Source organism: Triturus cristatus, chromosome 10 (genome assembly GCF_964204655.1).
Source record: "Triturus cristatus chromosome 10, aTriCri1.1, whole genome shotgun sequence".
Classification (NCBI taxonomy): Eukaryota; Metazoa; Chordata; class Amphibia; order Caudata; family Salamandridae; genus Triturus; species Triturus cristatus.
In genome coordinates, this window is record NC_140593.1 from 356,724,725 (window position 1) to 356,748,990 (window position 24,266).

General features: G+C 45.3%; 1 protein-coding gene across 1 annotated transcript in view; it reads left to right on the plus strand.

Annotated features, from left to right (window-relative positions):
* The window catches only part of LOC146789438 (kinesin-like protein KIF15-A), a 645,535-nt gene that overhangs the window by 42,407 nt on the left and 578,862 nt on the right, over positions 1–24,266 (plus strand). The window contains exons 4-6 of the mRNA XM_085631097.1: positions 3,868–3,972; positions 5,389–5,511; positions 8,775–8,921. Of these exons, the coding sequence (XP_085487223.1) occupies positions 3,868–3,972; positions 5,389–5,511; positions 8,775–8,921 (375 nt within the window). The remainder of the gene's footprint in view (positions 1–3,867; positions 3,973–5,388; positions 5,512–8,774; positions 8,922–24,266) is intronic.

Consider the following 24,266-nt stretch of genomic DNA (forward strand, 5'->3'; position numbering starts at 1 on the left):
AATCGCTAAATTGACCTTAATGGGGAAATCTTGACACCCACTTCGCTAACAATAAACCCACGAGTCCTCATCCTCAATATACATTCGATTTCCTCCCCCACCTGTCAGCCAAATACTCATTACCTCCTAGTAAGGGACCCGTACACTGTGCATTCATGTACCTTTTGCTTCTACAATCCTGCGATACCTCAAGAACTGTGAGCATCTGTATATATTGTTTTTATATAATGTTTTTAAATGCTTTCTCATGCAATAGTGATAGGTCTTTAGACTGTCATACATAGTATTTGTATACCTCGCACTGGAGCATTTTTTCTGTCCCCTACCATATTAGTATTTTGTTATGCATATGTATTATCACAATCCTACCCTACTCTACCACCACTGCCTGTGGTGTTTTATGTATAATTTACTTTTTACCTGTGTATTTGTTGGGTCTCATCAGACCACTCCTGCAAAGTATGTCTCCTTTCTAGTTCCTTTGCTTTATTATTTCTATGAATTATGTTTATATCATGCAAAAAATCACAATAAAACTTGTTGAAATAAAACCATATATATATTGTGCACGTTGAGGAGATCTTTAATATTTACTTTTGTTGCTTTAATGTGTAGTTTCTTGTAAGAGATTGGAGTATTAGTTGAAGGGGATGAGAATCCACCTCAATCACAATTCTTGTCCGGGTAATAGTACAATAATAATTGAAAACACAAGAATAGTCCCAAACATATTTAGAAACATAGAGTACATTTTAATAAATAAAATGACAGCAAAATGACAAAAATCCAATTTGTAGAACTGAATCTCTACATTTCTAAAGTTTAAGGTTCAAAATAGGTGCAAGATGTGTGAAATGCCAACCACTGAATGTGCATGACCGGGACTAAGTCAAAAGTTAAGGCCAACCACGAGTCCGGTACCAGGTTCCTTCCAGTGAAAGGTTTTACCCATGGACTTAGTCACTTTTTTGGAGCTCTGTTCTTTTCAGTGCAGCAAGCCTGCAGCCTTTACCCCAAGAGGAATCCACAAGGCTGGGCACCTTCTCCGCGAGGTCCAGCTTAATTTTGTTTTACTGCAGAAAGTGGCAGAAGCAACTTGAAACTTTGACCCAGAGGTGACGCACCATCGTCACATGGCTTGGCGTGGTTCCTAGAGCAAAATATTGGCAAAAACTTTCAAAGGTTTCCCAGTTTTCAACAAACTTCACGAGAAGTACACTTTGACAGCAGCCAAGGGTCCAGGACCTTGGGGACAGCAATTGGGGATCAAGACTCCAGCACAGGCCAGCAGCAGGGTCCTGGGTAGGTTCTGTTGGAACTGGTCAGCTGGGAATGCAGGAATATGAGCCTCTTGGAGCTGCTTGTGTCCCTCTAGCCAAACAGGAGGCCAACCCTATGACCCTTGGAATCCTCTTCTTTGTCCTGATTAGCAGGAGGAGAGCAGGGCCAGTCTTCAGGGCTTTTCACTGGTCCAGAAGTGATCTGAGGAGGGTACTGTGAGTGCTGCATTTATGTCCAGTGCCAGCTTGTGGGTGGGGGACACTCTTGTTCTCTCCCTAACCTATGGGGTTAATATTCTCTCGGGTGACCCTAAACATTTTTACAGCGCTTCCGGTGTGCTTACTGTAAACTATAAACTATCTCATACTCCTCCCCTCTACCTAAATCCATCATGACCGTACCTTCCTTCCCCTGGTCAGAGCTCCCTGTGAGGCTATGATAATGGGCAAACCCTCCATTGTGGCCACCACTACAAACCAGTTCTGCAGTACCACCTCCCTCCTGTGACAGGGAAAGCATCCTTTGAAGTTCAGGAAAAGGTTGGAGCCCCTCTCCCCCCGCAACCACCATTCTACACAAGGAAGAAAAACTGGTCTCCACACCCAAGCTTTTTGTCCACTGTCCCACACTTAAGTTAAACATTATATTTCCTTATAATGTAACCCAGTGTTTTCCTGTGGTAGGGCCAGCCTTGCTACAGTGAAAACCGATATTGGGGGCTTTTCACGGCAAGCCCTGTAAAACATTAAATATAAATTTCCTGCTTTTTAAAAACCATGTACCCTGGCCTATGGACATTATAAGGCCTACTTTGGGGGTGACTTATAAGTATCAAAAATGAAGGTTTAGGCCTGCAAAAGGTCTTATTTTGCCAGGTCAATAATAGTTTTAAACTTCTTACACAGACTGCAGGCATTTTTTGCAGTGCTACTATAGTGGCTGGTACAATGAGTGCTGCTGCCCACTAGTAGCATTTAATTGATATGCCCAACGTACATGTAGTACCATAAAATAGGGTCTTGTAAGTAAATTAAATGCGCCAATTGGGTGTATGCCAGTTTTTCTATGTTTAGAAGGAAGAGCACAAGCACTTTATCTCTGGTTGGCAGGAGTAAAGTACACAGAGCCTTAGGGCTAGCAAAAATAGGTTCAGCATAGGAAGGCAAAAAAATCTGGCAGAATCCCATACAGAAGATGGTCTCCACCCTTATTTCGGCTTATTTTTTTTTTTTTTTTAAGTATGTTATTTGTTTACTGATAAAATAAATTGGTAGCAACTCGGATGTTTCCCCTAAAGTTCTGGAATGTCTTATTTTGCTTGCTTGTTTGGTAACCAATAACTTTTTGAAGTTGAATGCAGATACAATTAAGGTGTTGATTCTACAGCATCATCCTTATTCCTGGGTCTCGGTTTGGAAGTCACTGGCTCTTGGCCAACTCCCATGTCCCGCTATTAACACTGATTTTACCTTCTGCCTGCATGACAACATCATCACTTGTGTATGTTGTTCTCTTTTGAAGAGTATGAGGGGAATTCTTCTTTACCTCTGTAATAAATTGAGAAGGTTGATGATCCAGGCAGCTAACTCGGCCTGTTTAGATTATAGGAATGTCGTTTTTCTTGGCTTACCTGGGTATTTTATCTGTCACCTTCATGCAGTTGTCATATCTGCTAGTTAATATACCTCAGCACACACCTGTTAAATACCAGTGGAAAATCCTCTATAGCTTACCGGTGAATAGAAGGTTAGGACATTTTGTATAGTGCACAAAACACACGCTGGCAATTGTCCTGAGTAGTGTAGGTCTTAATTTCAGCCATACGTGCCCACTCCCATGCTTTGTTCATATTCGAATGCACTCTTAGTTGTTCCCATTTTCATTCGCACTAAAGCAGATGAGTGCCCATTCTTGATTATCTGTCCTATTCCCAGTTTATCAGAGGTAAAAGACTCTGCCTATGTGAGTGCATGGTGAGAGGTGTAACTGGGATAGTACAGGACAAGTCCCTATACATGCGAGATCCACTGGCTATCCTGGTTTTATTTTAATATTTTTCAACATTGGCTGATTTGTTTATGAAGTGATGCATTTTACCCAAATATAAAGAACATGCTTTAATACGTTTTCTAGTATTTGAGAAGTGTGGCTTGTTTTCGGAGTGTTGAACTTCACATTTTAATTGTGTGCCCCTTCTATGTTCTGTGAATAGCTTAATGTTTGCATACTAATTGAATGGAAACGAGATTGCTGCCCTTTAAAATGTTTTCAAAGGGGTACCAGTCAAGTGAAGTGTGAAATGTATCTAATGTTTGTGATCACAGGAAATATTCAGCAAATCGGTATTCTCCCTTGAGTTTTTCAAAGTTTTCTGATTTACACAAACATCTATGCTATATTAACGTAAAGGACCTAGGCAGTGGCCTTGCAATAAAAATTCACTAGCCTTTAATGTGCCTCTAAATTTTGGTGTATTTTCAATCTGCTGATTTTCTGTTAAATCCGCCAGAAACTGTATAAACAAAAATAATCTTCATTTGTTGGCTTTATGCTTGCTAAACCACTTTAATATTTTTGTCCTTTCAGGAAGTAGTTTCAGATCTGATGAGCCAAATCCAGGAGCTGAGGAAATCAATCATTCTTAAAACTGAATCCATTGATTTGATGAGTGGAGAACTAGAAGACCTCAATGTATGTGCTAGTCCTTTACTATTATATGCACCTATGTTCTTCGTACACATGCAGTCCTAATGTATGTTCTTGTTTTAAATTATCTTTTGGCAAATTATGAAATCCTCTGTCTTTTCAGAAGGCCAATGAAAGCTGATTTTCAATTAAGCTCTTAACTTTGTACTTCACTTATTGGCGGGCAATGGTGACATGGCTGTAATGTCGGTCTTTCTGCCTACTTAAAGAAAGATGACTAATCTGTAGATCTGGGACTGGGGGTGAATGTTTTGCCATTGTGCAACATTCCGTCCATCATCTTGTGTGTTTTGCTGTTCACCCTATGTGGGAAGGGTATGCCCAGACGTGGGTCCCGTGCTCACTACACCACTGGAGTCAAGCTATCCTGGCTGATGACGGCTGATAGACAGAAACCGGTCCTAGGATGCTTGATTCCGGTCCAGGGAAGACATGGCTTGGCAGTTCGGGCTGGACTGTTCCCATGAGGCACAGGGTCAAGACTGATTTGCATATGGCCATGTCTAAACTGGGGTGGTGTAGTGGGCAAAAGAACAATGGATTTAACCCAGATCTCTTGACTGGGGGAGAATGTCTGCATTGTCAGCATTCCGTCCATCATTTGTTTGTTGTAACGCTTTTCGCCCTAAGTGGGATGGGTATTCCCAGACGTGGGACCCGTGCTCACTACACCACTGGAGTCAAGCTATCCTGGCTGATGACGGCTGATAGCCAGAAACCGGTCCTAGGATGCTTGATTCCGGTCCAGGGAAGACATGGCTTGGCAGTTCAGGCTGGACTGTTCCGATGAGGCACAGGGTCAAGACTGATTTGCATATGGCATGTCTGAACTGGGGTGGCGTGGTGAGCAAAATAACGATGGATTAAACCCAGATCTGGGACTGGGGGTGAATGTTTTGCCATTGTGCAACATTCCGTCCATCATCTTGTGTGTTTTGCTGTTCACCCTATGTGGGAAGGGTATGCCCAGACGTGGGTCCCGTGCTCACTGCACCACTGGAGTCAAGCTATCCTGGCTGATGACGGCTGATAGACAGAAACCGGTCCTAGGATGCTTGATTCCGGTCCAGGGAAGACATGGCTTGGCAGTTCGGGCTGGACTGTTCCCATGAGGCACAGGGTCAAGACTGATTTGCATATGGCCATGTCTAAACTGGGGTGGCGTGGTGAGCAAAATAACGATGGATTAAACCCAGATCTGGGACTGGGGGTGAATGTTTTGCCATTGTGCAACATTCCGTCCATCATCTTGTGTGTTTTGCTAATCTGTAGAGATGGTATAGGAAGCTACTTTTAAAAAAGATAACCCATTTTCTAAAAAAAATTACGTTTATGGACAATATTAGACAATTTACATTAGAAGACATATCCATTCACTTTGTATTTTTGCTTATTTTACAGTTCAAATATAGCTCTGTTCTCCTTGCTAAGGAGGAATGCAAATCCATTATAGACGATCAAGCCATTCAGATTGAGAAACTTAAGGAGGACTTGGAAAGAAAACAGTCTGCTGATAATGTTGAGGTAAGGATTTTCCTTGACGCTGATCTTTTGTAAAACGTGTATTTATCTGCAAATCCATTGTTCTTCTCCATTGCTCACAGATTCTGAGCTTACATTTTCTGAGGTGTACGTTTAGTGGTGGTTAAAGACCTATTCGCAAATCACTGGTGCAGACCTTGAGCCGATGACCTATTTGAACTTCCTCAGAATTGATCCCATCCTTTGGATTTACTGCGAAATTCATCTGGTGTCTTAAAAATATATCCACCTATTCCAATAACGTTTCAAGATCATACTGGGACAACTGTTTGCCATCTGAGCAAGATGAGATTTCTATGGGAAATACAATTGTAAATGTATTAACTTACTTGGGTAGTGGTATATGAGCATAAAGGAAAGCTCTTGACTCAATTAACCAGACAACAGAAGCATGTACTACTACGTAATATGGAAATCAGTACTGAACACTGAGTGGAATCTCCAATTAAGAGTCTGTATATGTTATACGTTTTGCCTATTCCAAAAAGCAATCAACGGAGCATATTTATTCTTTGCAATTTTAAAATATTTGTTTGGTGCATATATAATTTAGATCTGCTATATTGATACTGCATGCAATATTTTTGTGGGATTTGCGGAGGGCACCTACTTCCAAACTTTGGCACTAGCAAAAAATAGGTTGCAGAAAACAAGTGACTAATAAAGGTTGTGGTTTGTTTTTATGACGACTCTGACATAGACAGAAAAGGATTCAACGTGGAAAGATTTTGTTAATGACCAGCACCTGACCGAATTAGGAAAAGAAAGCCAATTGTTCTGGGGCAATCAAAGACTGTTCGGAGTACATGTTGAATTCCATGTTTTTACTTCATTAATTAAAACAGGGCACCCATTCATTTCCTGTAAATACTATGTTCCCACCATGATGTCATTATTGCCACCAAGACCTAATCTCCATCTCATTGAAGTTTATTTTGAACCGATGGCAGCCTGTCCCATGCTAGAATTTATATGGACACAATAGTACAGGGTGAGGTGCACGATTGTCTCAACATAGGCATGGTGGAGTTGAGCCCTAAAGTGACTGCAAGTGAAATCGGCCATAGATGGAATGTTAAGGTGGTAGAGACTTTGCCTGCCAACAATCGGTGAAAGACATTAACCACCCATTGGGAAGGCCTCTGAAATAGTATAGACTTGAGAATGTTGACCAAGATATTGTGTTACACATTTTCAAAAGCCAGCTGGGCAAAAGTAGTGACACAGCACCATCAGCTTCTAAGGAAAAAAAAAAAGTTAAACACTGGTGTCAGTGGTCCTGTACTTATCTGAAATTGGGGCCACTGGCAGGATGCCACTGTCCATTGGAAGCTTGCTCCTTCAGATTATTACTAAATCAGGTATCCAGAGCAGGCTTTTTTTTCAATTGTACAGGAAATTGTTCACTAGAAAATGTCGGAGGGAAGTGGTTAGGGGTGTTAAAGAGGAGAGCATCATGTCCAGTTGTTTGTGGATTAAGCCATTCACCCCCACCATTTTTGTTTTGTATCTGTCCTGACGTTCCCCTCTGTTATAGCCACCCCAGCGATACCTCTAGTCTCCTTTCAGGCAAAGTTTATTCCAGTGACATTAACCCATCATGTTTTTTTTTTTGTCTTAGTGAAATTTTTGCCATCATTAAAATTATTGTAAACAGAATTCTGATTGTGAACACCAAAATCAATATGACCATGGGAATCCTTATAATAACCTTCAGTTCACATGTTGCTAGGCTTACTCCTTGATGACTGTGAACAGTTTTCTTTGTAAAATCTCAATCAAAAAAATGAAATTTTTGTTGTACACAGAATATCTTATACAGCCTATCTCTGATTTCAGTCTTCTTCTCCAGGATCTGTCTAACAGGGAAGAGTTGCATTATCATCAGACCTATATCTAGACAGCTGATATCTGGATGTTGGAGCTGGGACTTTCCCTACTTGAATACCCCTTTGACATCTCCGCCATATCCAGAAGCCCTATGAGCTCTCTAACGTCTACTTTAACAGCCCCCCTCCATTAGTTAATTATGTAAGACCTACCCAGCCCCTCCATGCAAACTCATGTACTCACTAGCCTCTGACCATCATGGCGTCTTAACAGGTCCATCAATAGATTTTTGTTTTGAAAGCCTGAAGAAATGTAGCTGTTGTGCAATAAGGCGTCCCCTCAAGCTACCTGGTGGTGCAGAGATCCATAATTTGGTAATCCCAGACCTCGAAAACAAGGTCCTTTGTGTGTCGCATTATCCTTGTGCCCCACCTCCCGCACCTGCGCTTTTGAGGTCAAATTAATCTTGACTCACTCCCTTGCCATCCCCATCATTTTTAGTTGACCAATTCAGTGGCTCTAGACCCACACAAGTCCTTTTGCAAGATATTCTGTTTTTTGTTCCCTTGCAGCTTCCTCTTATGGTACTGTTACTTGTGTCCCTTTTTCCAAGATACTCAAATATGAGATCCTTGGGTAATGAATGTACATAGTTCCCGACAAAAATTACTCAAACGAATAATTGTTCAAGTGCTGTGCCTTTAAAAATCACTAATCATCTGAGCATATTATGAGAATAAATACCACAGAATGAATATAATGTTACTAAATGTTTTTGAAAATTATAAGAAATAAACTTCATAATATGAAGGTATTTTAACTGAGATGAAAAAGCAGCTCACTGACCAATTCGAATTAGATAGGTCTTATCTGGGCAGTGGCCTCTCCCCCCCGCAAAGTGGTAACACTGTACCATTTAAATTAAATTTTTATACAGTATTCTAACTAGTCGAACTTTGCACCTATGACCCTAAACACAGCAATGCATAAAGATTAATAGAGACTAGACCTTCACATTTATCATAAGCTAGTCCTTGATCGCTCCACTCCCGTACCTGGAGATTCAAGGAAGATTTGGAGACCAGCTTTCCATCACACACCAGTACCGTTTATCCTGGTCAGTAGTGAACGAACACCTGAATAAATGCGTTCCATACTGTTAGGTGGTCCCAACACTTTTAAGGATCCGAGAAAGTATGACAGACATCCTGCTGGTGTTCCCATGAGTCTTTGTGTAATGAATCTTTATAATACGTTTCCACAAGTTGAAGGAATCTATTGCAATTTTTGGATAGAACTGGAAAACCAAAATAATTGATTAGCCACGATGTAACATGGGAGCACAAGGATTTTTGCTAGGGTGAATACAGTTTTTTACCACTGCTTATGATTTACTCTGTTGTAATTAATTGCAGAAAGAGCTCCTGTGCGATGACCTTGCCCACGCAACCGAGCAGTTAGACCTGTTAACAGAGGCCTCCAACAGGCAGGCTGGGGTACTGCAGCTAGTCCAGGAAGATCTGAGGAAGAAGGAAGACCTAAACCACGAGCTGCAGCAACAGGTTGAGTGTTTTCTTTTTCATTAGGAAAGTAGAACACAGTGCTAGTGCTGCTCTTCGGTGTTCTCAGTGTGAGTACTGGAGAAAACATTATTGCAAGAGAGATGAAATTATACTTGGAGAACAAATTTGTACTTAAATGCTAGAACCTTTCTTCTATGTTCTCAATATTGGTGTGCCCCGCTTGTGTATCTCTTCTGTCCATCAGTACAAATAAGTGTGTTAAATGTGTTTTTTTCATTGCGGGGTGAAAAGCCATAATGTGAAGATAATTTTGATGGCCTACACGGATAGTGATAAAAAGCTTTTCTTTTAGTGTATTGTTTCAGGGCAAAGTACAACAAAGATTTGCATGATCCACCAGGCTCTATAATCATTTTTCAGTCTTGACCACCAATTTTCAGCAAGTGCAGGACACTTTGTACACTCGGATGGGATCAGTGAAAGTAGGATATAATACACTTTCTTCAATATGCATAACAGACACCGAGAACTGGAAAACACTAAGTGGTAAAACAATAGTACAAAAAGGAACAACACTGATTCAGAAAATGTGTCCAGGTAGATCATGCATTCACGACACAAACAGCTTATAATTCCCAACCATCTTATGCACAAGTTTGTGTGTGACCTGCACTGACTTCTTTCAATGGTATCATGATGGGAGGACTGCAAAAAATAAAATGATTAACATTTGGAGGTCCCACCGTATTGAAGGACACGATTGGCAGCTGCCGCGCAAAGAAAAATGTTGCGGCCACCATTACAGGACTTGATCCCTCTGATCAGGCGAAACCCCCCAAAAATAAATGAAAGCACAGACTTTTATGGAGAATGCACTTCCAATACACTATGAAGGCCCCTTAACTGGGCAAGCTCCTACTATACCACGCACAGTTTCTGCTCAGGGCACAGGCTGAGCACAGAACCTACTCCTTCCAGACAAGTAAGCAGTATTAGATGGGCAAGCCCCTACTAACAACAGTCAGTGTGCAGACTGTGCATGGAGCCCACTGCCTCCAGACACCAAAGCCCAATTAGGTAAGTGAGTCACTACTAAATAGATGCTGCGCTCTGTGCAGCTCTTCACGGAGAGCTCACCTTCCACATACTTCAGGCTCTGTACGTAGAGATGGGCCTACTACGTACAGTTAGGTATATTATTCATATTTTACTTAACGATGAAAAAATTGGAAATTGATGGATAAAACAAATGTTAATGTGACATTATAGGTAGGGGGTGTTAATAATTTGTTACTTCACGTTAAAAGAAACCCAAGCAATTCACTGGGAAAAAAACAAAGGGTGAGGTTATGGTTAAGTAAAAATGTCAGTTAAAAAATACAGGTTTTTAAGTAAAAATAAAGCGAAAAAAATGAAATTCACCATTTATCGTTTACTAAGCTATCTATAACTTGGGACCCCCACCATGCACTGCTTATGAGCACACATACTGCATCACTCATGACATGTTCATTGACATCACTGGTGACATATCAAAAGGCATCATTGACATCACTAATGACCTCATCCAACCTAGAACTATTCAATTTACTCTACAAACCAATGCAGCCTTTGAAATATGTAAATAGCTACTAAATGGCTTAGAATCCTGTAAATCATAAATTACATAAACATATGTGCTTGTATAAAATAGACTGTAATCCCCTGCCCCTAGGCACACAAGTCAATTAAATTAAATCACCGTATGAACAACTCTTCGAGGAAAGCCCAATCCCTCTAGACGCCCAAACCCCACTAGGTGGTCAGACTCCTATGTACAGCCTTCACCTTGAGCAATAATCTTCATGCAGAGCTCACTGCCTCTAAGCACACTTGTTGATGACTTGTGTGAGGTTCCAAGACTCTGGGTTAAAAGGAGAATCACCTTCTTGTAGGAATATCTGTTCAGACATCTTCAGAGTTAATACAACAATTATTTCTCCCTTGTCTCAAGAGGAAGAGGCACAGTTGGCCGTCTGGGAAATATGTGGAGAAGGGACTTGAGACTTACGATCATGATACCATTGAAAGAGGGCAGCGCAGGTCATACACAAACTAGTGCGTGAGATGGTTGGGAATTATTAGCAGTTTGTGTTTTGTGGTTTTTTGTCTGTGTGTGGTGCCAGAATGTTAAACATGTGATGTTGGCAACTGCTTCCTTGATGCTAGTTACTGTTGCCCTCAACTGAGCCTATTGTGAACCTGACTTTTGACATTGGTGCATTTTAAGATGTGCACGCCCACTCGGGCAACATAACTAATATATGTATTTTACTTTCACAGGCATGGTACCACAATGTTATATATGTGATGCAGGCCGCCACTGCCACAGCACACCATGTATGTGCGCCATTTATTGCCGCCCTAGTTCCCTGTTTACCTGAATTGCGACATTGGTGTGTTTTAAGATTTATATGCCCACTCGGGATACTTGGCTTATGAATGGATTTCATTTTCACAGGCCCGCCAGACCGTACCTTCTCACTATCCAACCTACCCACCGTCACACGACATAACAGTGCACATGCACCATTGGGCGAGCCTCCAGTCACACTCTGCATGGTCCACCTGTTATCACACAGTGGCGGTGAGAAGGGGTATCCATCCGGGTTCCCCATGTGTGGCTCTGCACACCATGGACAATTTTGCCAGTTCATGACGCACTGCATGGTCACTTTCACCCTTGGTGGCATCTATTCCTTTTTTTACCACATTTGTATGCCAGCACTTTTCCCATTAGACAGCCATTGTAAGAGACCGCTTTATGGTTGTCATGGTTTCCCACAATCTGTAAGGGACTCACTCTCCCAGGCACCACTGCGCTGACACACCCCAGTTATTCAGTCTTGTAATATGTTCACTTTTACTCTCCGACACACTTGGGAGGCTGTCACCTGTGAATATATAACTTTTCTTCGCATGCGTTTACTTCGCATGCCGTTACTACGCGGTCGTTAGTACGACCGCGTTGTTACTTAGCATACCTTTACTTCGCAATTCGGAACTTCGAATTGCAGTAAGGGGGTGCTGGATGTTGGAATAGTATAATTTACTATTCCAACTCCAGTCTATGCGGACACTAGGGAAGGTGTTGGATTGTAAATCCAACACCTTCCCCCCCCCCTTACTGCAATTCGTAGTTCTGAATTGCGAAGTAAAGGTATGCTAACTAACAACGTGGTCGTACTAACGACCGCGTAGTAACGGCATGCGAAGTAACGCATGCTAAGTAAACGCCGCTTCCCGTCACCTGTTACTTCATCCCGATCTTCAAGCACAGCCGAGTTGGTTATTTTTGTTTGCATTACTCCGCATATCTGAAAGAGACAATTAGTAATAGATTCCTTACCTTAGAATTACCCCCAGATGTCAGACTGGCTCCGGAGATATTTTTTCGTAGCAGTACCACTGCGCCGCTAGGGAGCCTCAGTCGACTCCACATTCGTCGTCCGTGTCGTGTTCGCCAGGATGACGTTGCGGTATCTACTTAGACACCGCCCTTGTACGCTGACGTCCGGTCTTTCTTTTTCCGCGCCAGCCAGCGCAGATCCAGAGAGCGATACCTCTAGTCACTTTTTGACTGTCATTTTTCGAATTTTGTCGACATCTTTTTCGAGTCGTTCAACTCCTGGTGCACAGGCATGTCACATCGGTGGACGGCTTCAAACCTTGTGGCGCCTGTCACAAATTGATGTCTGTTACGGATCTGCACCTTGTGTGACTGTGGTGCTTGGAGCGCGACCATGACACAAAGTTGTGCTCCGACTGTCAGGCCATGAATCCGAAGTCTTTGCGGGAGCAGTCCCGAATGCTTCTGGAGGCCCGGCAGTCAGCTCCCTGCCGCTCGAGGTCCCAGTCGTGAGGGAGGTCGCGGAGTCACCACCAACACTCCTTTTCGAAATCTTAGTCTTCGGATAAGTCGAAGCACAAAAAGGTGAAGAAGCACAGTCACTCTACGCTTTCTCCCCGTCCATCAGCCGACGCGACTCGGAATGCGGAAGGTCTTCATCCTTCGACTCCGTCCACGGAGCCTACTGGGTCAGCTCAAACCTTCCCTCCCTTCCCGGGAGCCGGAGTGAACCGTGCCCAACTTCGTAGTTTTTAACGAAGCCCTCCACGCCATCTTTGGGCAGCCTGACTCAGCCGGCGCGTCTTCGGGCCCCGCTGACTCGGCTGGTGGCTCTAGGTTTTCAATGCCGGCAGCTCTGGCCTCGACGCTGCAGGGGTGCAGGCCTGGATCCTGAAAGATGTTGATCGACCTCACAATGCCTCCTCCGGCATGATCCCTCTGACGACGCCACCGCCACTTCCGACGCCGGTTGTGTCCCCGGCCGTCGTCGACCCCGGCCTCCTCCTCCTCGACATAGACACGGACCCGAACCGACGGCAGTGCCAGCGTTGGCTGGTACTTTTGTTCCAGTGTTCCCTAGTATTCCCTATTGCTCTGAGTGGCAACCACAGGAGGGTGAGGAGGACTGGAAGGGGTCTGTTGACCCTTTGGCAGACCAGTTGGACGAACTGGACTGGAGAGAGGAGTTGGGTGAGGCCAGTGGTCTAGACACCTCTGTCAGGCTCACCCGAGTTCTCCGCGGGGGCAGGAGACAGGAGTCAGATCAATAATTCCCAACTTCCCTTAACCACTAGTCCGCCCAACAAGGTCAAAGCGGTACCGGGGAATAGGAATAGGGGAGACAAGGTAAGGAGAAGTAGAGACCGGGCAGGTCCAGCACACGTCCAACACCACGGCAGCTCCACTGGGATCTGGAAGAATTCCTGTGAACAGAAGGCTAAATCAACAACTGGACATACTAAGAGCAAACATACATAACAAGTGCAAAATGTTCTTCCTGGAAATCTCCCCTCTTCCGCTTGTGTCCACAGTGCATGTAAAAGTACAACCGAAGCGATATTCCTAAACACAAAAAGTAAAGTTAACACCTGGTAACAATGCTTCCTAGTGGGGTACTTATGTGGGAAAGTAGTAGCATAACTTACCCCCCCAAAACATGTGAGGAACACGTTATACTTGGTGGCTATATAGAAGTTTTTTGGTTATAGATTGTTAACCGCACAATCTTCTAACCAAGCAACAAAAATTCAGTAGGCTGCCACCCAATCAATTGCGTCAGTGGGTCTGTAGTGTGTCCCCAAAGAAATAGAGGCGAATGCCCACCTCTATTAATATTGTGCTCTGTGCTACGCCACTATGTACTCCTTGCCTCAGGAGCCGCGATGGCCGTTATGGGGAATATATATAAATCATGTCAAACAATTAGATGCCAAATCATATGCAAAACACTTGTTCAAAAATATAAGAAAAATGCAGATGCCTGAAGCCTACTCGAGAACGAGCCCTCGTTTGAATAAGCGGAGGGAGCAAAACAAGGGAGGGGGGCGTGGCTGCCTTACGAGCGCTAGCGCCAAACCCAGGGGTTTCGATACACCGGTACCAAGCAAGCGGAGAAGGGCCGAAGAAGATCTTTGAGCCGCCGATGAAGAACCGGGGTGCGGGAGCAGATGTAGAACCTCTGTAGGTCCGAAAGGGGAAGCGTAATCCTCAGACGCGACGCGGCAACGCTGGAGCCTGGGACCCGGAAGAGACAATAGATACCCGGAAGTGCTCAGCGAGAAAACAGCTAGAACGCGAAGCATCTGCATTCCCTACGCGTCGCGTTTTATGCCGACGATGACTCCACCCTCGCCTCCCCCCGCACCGCAGTGCGGATTCGGGCACAACCATGACACTCTCCAGACCTTGGCATGCTTTCTCCCCCTACCTACTGTGGCTACTGAGGAGGGAGCTTCTTACACTGTGGTGTTGCGTAGGGTAGCTGAGGCTTTGAACCTTGAGCTTCCAACGGTGGTGGTCAGGACCAACCTCCTAACCGAAGTGCTTCAACCAGCAGCAGCCTCTTCGGAGCCCCTGCTGCTGTTCAATGAGGCCCTCATTGACATCCTTCTGGGCACTTGGTCCAAGCCCATCACAGGGGCCCCTGTGGATAGCATGATTTCCCGACAACACCGCCCGTCCCTGGGCGACCCCGTTTTCATCTCCCAACACCCTACCCCTAAAGCTTGGTGGTCCAGTTCTCCACTTTTTAAGGCACGCTCCCTACTGCTCCACCAGATGGGGAATCCAAGAAGCTGGATCACCTTGGAAAGATGTTTTCTTCCGCCAGCTTAGGACTGCGGTCGGTGAACACCGCATGTCTCTCGGGCCGTTACACCTACTTTGTGTGGGATACGGTTGCACAGGTGCTGCCACAGTGCAAGGAGGAGGCCCGGGCCGTTCTCTCCCGTGTAGTGGCTGAGGGTAGAGATGCAGCGTAGTTTGTCATACGATGTGGGCTGGACACTGCTGACGGGCAGGACGATTTCAACATCTGTAGCCCTGAGACGCTATGCCTGGCTGAGGTCCACTGACTTCTCGGATGATGTCCAATCAACGCTTTTGGACATGCCCTTTGATGGCCGTCGCTTGTTTGGCCTCAAAGCGAACACTAAGGATTCTAGGGCTACAGTCAGATCCTTGGGCCTCACTACCATCTCTCGCCCCGAGCAGTCTGCTTTTCGCATTGCTACGTAAGGGGTTCCACCCAGAGCCACAGGCCTGCGGAAGCTACCCAGCCTCTGTGCAGCCGGGTACCCAGCGTCTTGGGTCTGGGGGCCAGCAGGTGGGCCAGTCCACCAGCACACCCCTGCAGCAGCCTCCAAACCTTTCTAGATCGACCTTTCACACCAGCAGTTGCCAGTGGGCAGCAGGATTCGCCATCACCTCCCCCACTGGCACAACATCACGTCGGACAGGTGGGTTCTGCAGATATTCTGAAGGGGCTACTCCCTCTCCATCGAGACGACCCCTCGTTCTATGCCACCCACATTCCATCGCATGACGAAGATTCATTTGGCCCTTCTCTGTCGGGAAGTTACGGCTCTCTTGGCCAAGGGAGCTGTTGAGCGAGTTCCTGTGCCAGAAGTAGATTGTGGTTGTTATTCCTACTTTCCTGGTACCCAAGAAGGACGAAGGCCTGCGTACTTGGATCTCAGGGACGTCAGCCACTTCCTCTCGAAGGAGAAGTTCAAAATGTTGACAATAGCTCAGGTCCTGTCTGCCCTGGACCCTGGAGACTGGATGGTAGCTTTGGACTTGCAGGGCGCCTATGTTCACATCCCTGTCCTGCCTGCCCACCGGTGTTACTAGCACCCCTCGGGTGTTCATGAAAGGGATGGCGGTGGTCGCAGCTCATCTGCGCAGATCAGGGGTCCCAGTCTGTCCCTATCTCGACGATTGGCTGTTGAAGGCGAGTTTGCCCCAGGCTGTCTTCTCCCACCTCCAGACAACGGCGGACCTGCATTCACTGGGGTTCACTATCAATGTGCCGAAGTCACACCTGAATACCTCTCAGAAGCTACTTTTCATCGGGGTGGTTCTGGATACAGCAGAGTTTCAGGCATATCCTCCCAAGCAGCGAGTCCGGGATATTCGGGCTATGATTCCGTTCTTTTAGCCTCTATCCACGGTTTCAATCAGAATGAGGCTGCTGAGCCTCATGGCCTCCTGCATCCTGCTGGTGGATCATGCCAGGTGGCATATGAGGACTCCACAGTGGGACTTGAAGCTCCAGTGGGCACAGCATCAGGGGAATCTTTCTGATTGCGTCCAGATCTCGGAGGGCACTGCACACCAATTGCAGCGGTGGCTAACAAACCAGGATTTGGTCAACGGCAGATCCCTCTCCCCTCCCCAACCAGAGTTCACTGTTGTGACAGATGCATCACTTCTTGGATAGGGCGGCCACATGGGGGAGGCGGAGATCAGAGGACTCTCGTCTCCGGCGGAATCCAGGCTCCACATCAACCTTCTGGAGCTCTGGGCGATTCGTCTTGCACCGAAGGCATTCCTTCCCTCTGTTCGGGGAAGAGTGGTGCAGGTGTTCACGTACTATACCACCTCCATGTGGTACTGCAACAAACAAGGCGGGTGGGGTCGTGGACCCTTTCTCTAGAGGCTCTCCTCCTTTGGACATGGCTGGAACATCAGGGCATGTCTCTGGTGGTTCAACACCTGGCAGGTTCCCTAAACGCCAGGGCAGACGAACTCAACTGCAGGTGCATGATGGATCACTCGGAGGTGGTGCAAGTTCTCTTTCAGCAGTGGAGAGAGCCTTGGTAAGATCTGTTCGCCACAGAAGAGAACGCGCAATGTCAGCAGTTCTGTGTGTTGGAATTTCCAAGGCGGCACTTGCTCGCTGACCCTACATCAGAAGTGGAGTTGCGGTCTTCTATATGCCTTTCCGCCTATACCACTTCTGCCCAGAGTGCTGAAGAAGATCAAGATCGACCGGGCCCAAGTCATTCTTGTGGCCCTGAATTGGGCACGAAGAATGGTAACCTGAGCTATTGCACATGGCCATCGATCCTCCGATCAGACTGCCTCTTCGAGAGGATCTTCAGTCGCAGCAGCAGGGGACAGTCCTCCACCCGAACCTGTCCAGCCTCCACCTCCTTGCGTGGGGATTGAGCGGTGACCCTTAACAGCTTTCGACCTTACTCCCAAAGTCTGTAATGTAATCTTAGCAGCCAGGCGTCCCTTCACTAAAACGGTATATGCCTGTAGATGGAACAAATTTGTGGCATGGTGCACAGCAAAGGCTGTGGATCCCCTTTCTGCCCCCCTTTCAGAGGTTCTCCTCTTTATTCTTTTTTTCGCCCAGCAGGGCTCTACTCTGGGCACCCTCAAAGGCCATCTTTCGGCCATTTCGGCCTTTCTTCGGCTTCCTGATCAGCCTTCTCTTAAGTCCCCTATTGTAAATAGATTTCTTAAGGGCATTACTCGCCTCTTTCCTCCTATTCCTGTCGTAATGTCCCAGTGGGACTTGAATCTGGTTCTAACGTACCTTATGTGTGCTCCTTTCGAGCCATTACATAATTGTCTTCTCAGACTTGACTCCTAAGAGTGCTTTTCTGGTTGCCATCACTTCTGTTTGCAGGGTGAGTGAGCTGCAGGCTCTTTCTTCTAAACCTCCTTTACTGGCTGTTTATCCAAACAAAGTTGTCCTTAGAACTAGTACTACTTTTCTTCCCAAAGTGGTTACCTCTTTCCACATAGGACAGACCATCACTTTGCCCACCTTCTTCCCGCCCCCGCATCCTTCTAAGAAGGAGGAGAGACTCCACAGTCTGAATCCAAAACGTGCGTTATCATTCTATTTGGATCGCACAAAACAATTCCGGGTGGACGATAACTCTTTGTCTATGTGGGTGCCAAGAATGGTTGGGCCGTGCAAAAATGGACCATCTCTAGATAGGTCGTCCTTTGCATTAAAATCTGTTATTCCTTGGCGAAAAAGGAGCCTCCAGTAGGGCTGCGCGCCCATTCCACTAGGGCGAGGGCAGCCACTACTGCTTTGGGACATGGAGTCCCCCTTAGGAACATCAGCCAAGTCCAGAAATACTGCTTCTTTGGCCGTTCAGTTCTCCAGGACTTTCTGGCATGCATTTATTTTGCAGACCCACCTTTGGGGTTGGTATTGCTGGGGTTTCTATTATAAGGTAAGGAATTTATAACTAATTGTCTCTTTCAGATGAACAAGTTACTTACCTTTGGTAAAGATATATCTGTAAGAGACATATATTAGTTATAGATTCTTTGCTGCCCCACCCATCCTTCCCGTTCTTCGAACTGACTTCTAGGGTAAGGGACTCGCTTTCAGGGCCCTAGTTTTGTGCAGCAGTGGTCAGTGTCTTGCATGGTTCTGCCCTCCTGCTATGGAATGTCTTGTAAAGAACTGACGTCAGCGCGCAGGGGCGGTGTCTAATTAGTTTTCGCAACATCCTCCCGGGGATCACGTCGCCGGCGACGAACGCGTAGCTGACCGACGCCACCTACCAACGCAGGGAGGATGATTCCCTGCTCCTATGTATGTAGAGACAATGCTTTCCTTTATATATGGCCATAACTGTGCACCATTCATCAGCCTTTAAATCAATTTATGTATACTCCTTATGGCTCGCTGCTTATGTTCCATGATGGCGCCCATATTTGCACTTGAGTGTTAGTGCACTTAGGAGTGCTTTTGTTTGTTTTTGATTATATTTGCACCGGGTAACAACTTCAGTCTGTGCATGTGGGCAAGGCCTTGCTGTTGGACTAAACGTTTCTTGTTGAAGTGAAAATTGGTCCACGTATCCTGAGTGAGTGTCTATATTTGTTATGCTTCAGCATATTTATAAAGCGCATGTACACCAAAAAGGTTTTATGGTGCTAGAAAGAGAACAGGGGCAGAGAAGACTCAAAGACTTAACCATACACCTGTCTGAGGAGGCAGGTTTTTAGCAAAGATCTAAATCTGGTATAGGAGGTCGTGGCTCTGATGTTAGGGGGGGAAGAGAATTCCAGACACCAGGAACAAGCATGGCAAACCTGATTCCCCCAATCTCTTCTTGTTAAATTTAGGGACCACCAATAATTGTTGGCGTGCAGACCTAAGATTGCACTTCGGGATATAATTCTGGATTCTGGAGGTCACAAAGGTAGAGCTCTTCCCGTTTCGAGATTTGAAGGCGATACACCCAATTTTTAAAAGAGTTCTCTGAGCAACAGGGAGCCAGTGTAGTTTTACCAGCAGAGGTTTGGTGTGACAAAATCTAGGATGATCTCAAACAAAGAAGGGGGAAAAGGGGGGGCTTAACAATAATATATTAGCTTAATATTATCGAAGGTCCAGCATACATGCCCAACAATCAATGAAAACAGAAAGGTATGCAGTTCCTAATATTAACGTAGTGTGTGTTAAAGTCACTCAGACCCCAGGGTGATGTTGTGAAAACAATCGGATGGATAGGAGTAAAAATTACTCCTTCTGGAAAAGAAGACCCTCACACACCCAACAAGCGGGTGTCTTGCTTCATCACCGGGTCTTTGCTCCTTATCGGGCCGGCGGTGCAATGCCCGATCAGGCACCCCAAGGGGGCCTTCCTGTCGGAGATCTTTATTTCCAAACGCCGGTGAGCAAGGTGTGTGGGGGGGGGATTAGTTATGATAAATGGTGTAGGTGCAAGTGAAGTGAAAGGTAAGTGTGCTAAAACAGGGGTAGGTGATCCACTTCAAACAATTTTAATAAAGTATGGTCACCACCCTGATTAAAATCAAACAATCCGCACATCTCTCACCATTAGGTTTTTGAGTAATATGTGCTAAAGGAATAAAAAGGTCAACATGTTTCTTGCCTTGTATTGTATTAAACGGCAATTCTTCAGGACCAGTGAATAAACATATACGGCTACCTGCACCTTTTTGGTGGTGGCCACAACCTCTAAGAGGTGTCAGTGTTGGCCACACATACAGCACCCTAAAAACGTGTGGTACCGTGAATAACAACAACACACAACCTGTGGAAGAAACAAAAAGTTAAAATCATTGTCATAATGAACAATTCGAGGCATTAGGTTTAAATTGAGACAGAAGGTGAAGTCAAATATAAAACCGTGACATGCGTCGATTGTAAGCAAATATTTGTAGGACTTATCAAGGCTGACTGCAATTACTTCATTAAAAGCTACCTCACACACTCAGGATTCAAAACCCCGCGAGGTTGTACAGATTTGACGGAAGCACTCTTGCAGAGACTCACCCTCTTAGGCTGTGGAGAAAATGAGGCCGGGGTAGGAAGGCACTAAATTTTAGTGTCCTAAAAGGAGGAGAGTAGATAAAAACAGCAGAAACGTCAGGTAAAAATACATCAAAAGTGCCCAGTGAGAGTTCAGGAACCTTAATGGTTGGGTACCTATATGCAACATGTAGAACTGACATCCAGTCACACGAGAGCAAAATGTATTTCAATGGTCAATAAACGCATGAGCTAGGAAGAGAGTATGCGTGTACCTGTGAAGGTATAGTATTAATCAACCAATGGAAAATAAACCAATATTACTGCACGTAGACACATGTGAATGGCAGTTAAAGATGTGCGTGGGCTGGGCTCAGTGTAGGTCAGTGAGGCACTCATATGACGACCATATTAAGCGTAATAACATTACGTGACCGCCCAGTCTCTCCTGTAAGTAATTATAACCGCTCAGGCTAAGAACTGCACAATCCAAATAGAAAGGCAAACGACTGGAAGTACTCACGATTACGTTGTGAAAGTGTCACCGTCTACCTACGAACCCGCCAGCCGCTCGAGTCTGATGATAATGAGCTCGGCTCGCTTCAAGTATTGTAAGCAGGTAGACGTGCTACGCGGGTACGTGTTGCGCGGTCACATCCGGTAGAGGCGTGGCCACGTCTTCAACCGCTAGACCGCTGATCAGGACTTGTTGTCAGGCGGAAGTGTTGTTAAGGGAACTCGTGTGCACCGGGGAAAGCCTCTCGCTCGCGTGCCAGGGAGGGCGCGGGCAAGTATCACCCAATCGGGAGCTCCCCTCAAAAAAAAGGGCGGGTTCAAACAAACGAACAACCGGGTGGTATCGAATCTCATAAGTGAAGTGAGACCTGGCACGAGAAGACGTCGACTAACAGGAAATCAAAGAATTCTTTCAATAGTCAATTTCGGGCCCCCTGATAAAAAATGTGTGTGTCCACGTCAGCGCTATCTACTGCAGATCTTGATTAGTGTCAGACATGAGGTGGTACACTAACAAGCATCGCGGGGGTTCGTCAAAAAGGGTGGTAAAGCCCGTAGCACAAAATGGAGTGTGGTCATTTGTTAGGGAAATTAGCGTAACCGAGAGCACCACGTGGTGCAAGGATAATCATCAAACTTGCTACCAGGGACCATCAATGGTTGGGAAGGGTGTAGGAGCACCTTCGACTAGTGTGCCTCATGGCAAGGAATTCAGGCTCAAAGAATATGAAATATAAAGGGAAATGATAGTCTTATTCAAGTCAGCATGCTCCACGGAATGTCCTCATTAAGCCCAGAAGTATCAGTGGCCAATCTTAGGACCCAACGTTGCTCGAGTCTAAAGAGGGCTTTCTGTGACATATGCGGGTGGGATTCTAAAACCACCCATTGAAATGAGGTGGGAGTATGTCGTTCCAGGTTGTAGTGAGCCGTCATTTTAGTGTTTGTCTTGGCGCATCTGAAATTGCTTTTGAGTTCCAGCATGCGAATTTTAACTGCACGCGTGGTCATGCCTATATATGGTAAGCCACATGGACAAATCATAAGGTAAATGCAATTTTTTGAGTTGCAATTGGTATGTTTGTGGATTTTCCAGGTTACGCCATTGGTGAGTGTCAACTCTTTGCTACTGCGTGTTTGTGGGCACATGGCGCACGACCCGCAAGGATAGTGACCCTTAATTGGGGGTAAATCCCACAGCAGTTTCTGAGACCCAACACTTGATTTCCTGGGCCTAGTATGTATTAGTAGGTCCTTCAGGTTATTTGTGCGCTTGAAAGCAAACCTAGGGATTTCCAGATCTAGATCACCTGTGTTGAGAATTTCCCAGTGTTTTTTTATGATCGCCTTAATTCTGTTAGTCGGGGGTGAAGGTAGTAACACAGGTTAAGGATTGATCAGATTCTTTAATGTTAACGTCTAATAGACTCTCTCTATTGTTGTTTCTTGCTCGTTTACGAGCACGAGTCACAACCTGTGTAGGGTAGTCTCGCTTGATCAAGTCACTCATAAGAGTTGAAGACTCTTTCTGATAGTCTGCCACAGAACTGCAGTTCCTTCTGATATGTAAAAATTGTCCGAAGGGCAGATTTTCCCTTAAAGACTTTGGATGGTAACTGCTGAATAAGAGGAGACTGTTCCTATCTGTAGGTTTCCGATAAAGACTGGTCAAGATCTTCTCTCCTTCAAGGCGGATGAGTAAATCCAAGAAGGGAACTTCTGTGTCTGAAATGGTGTGGGTGAATCTCAAATAGGGATTTAAAGAATTAATCCAAGTACAGAATTCTGTGCATTTCGTGTAATCTCCCTTCCAGAGGATCAAGATGTCATCAATAAACCTTTTCCAGAGCAGTACATTCGCCACGTAGGGATTGGTGGGATGATGGATTGCCCTACTTTCGAAGGCTGACATGTACATACATGCCAGACTCGGCGCGAATGTACTGCCCATAGAAGTACCCTGGGTTTGATGGTATAATTGTGTGTTATACTCAAAGAAATTTTGAGTCAAGGCTAGGCATGCGCATTCCATTATAAAAGGTACAGGTGTAGTGGAAATACGCTCACTGCTACTCAATGCTTCCTCGATCACTTGGAGGGTGGCTTGTTGAGGTATGTTAGTATATAACGCCTCAACATCCAATGTCAGCAAGAGGTTTATCTCCTGTGGGTGTTGGAATCCTTCCAGAAGTCGGAGGATATCAGAGGTATCTTGAATGTATGAAGGAGTAGCTCTGACCAAGGGCTGGATAAAATGGTCAACAAACTGTGATAGTGGTTCTAGAATAGACCCTATCCCTGATACAATGGGTCGTCCAGGTACAGGGGATATTCCTTTGTGAATTTTAGGCAAACAGTAGAAGAAGGGGATCACTGGTTCCTTAGCTATAAGGAAATTTGCTTCTTTCTTAGAAATCCACCCTTCCAGCTCGGCCATGGAGACCATAGAACCTATGGTCCGGGTCAGTCGCGGGGTTGGGTCTTCTTTAATGGGCGTATAATATCTAGTGTTAGTAAGTTGTCTACGACATTCAGTATCGTAATCAACTGAGGACATGATAACAGTGGCCCCACCCTTGTCTGCCTGTTTTATAACCACGTATCCTGAGTGAGTGTCTATATTTGTTATGCTACAGCATATTTATAAAGCGCATGTACACCAAAAAGGTTTTATGGTGCTAGAAAGAGAACAGGGGCAGAGAAGACTCAAGACTTAACCATACACCTGTCTGAGGAGGCAGGTTTTTAGCAAAGATCTAAATCTGGTATAGGAGGTCGTGGCTCTGATGTTAGGGGGGGAAGAGAATTCCAGACACCAGGAACAAGCATGGCAAACCTGATTCCCCCAATCTCTTCTTGTTAAATTTAGGGACCACCAATAATTGTTGGCGTGCAGACCTAAGATTGCACTTCGGGATATAATTCTGGATTCTGGAGGTCACAAAGGTAGGGCTCTTCCCGTTTCGAGATTTAAAGGCGATACACCCAATTTTTAAAAGAGTTCTCTGAGCAACAGGGAGCCAGTGTAGTTTTACCAGCAGAGGTTTGGTGTGACAAAATCTAGGATGATGTCAGAACAATCTAGCTGCTTGGTTTTGATTTAGCTGGAGCGTCTGACTCAAGCTCTTAGGAAGGCCCAGATAGAGTTTGCATGGTAAATTCGGGACATGACAAGGGCAATAATCTGAATGCTGGCCTCCAATAAGTCCCACATAGGCCC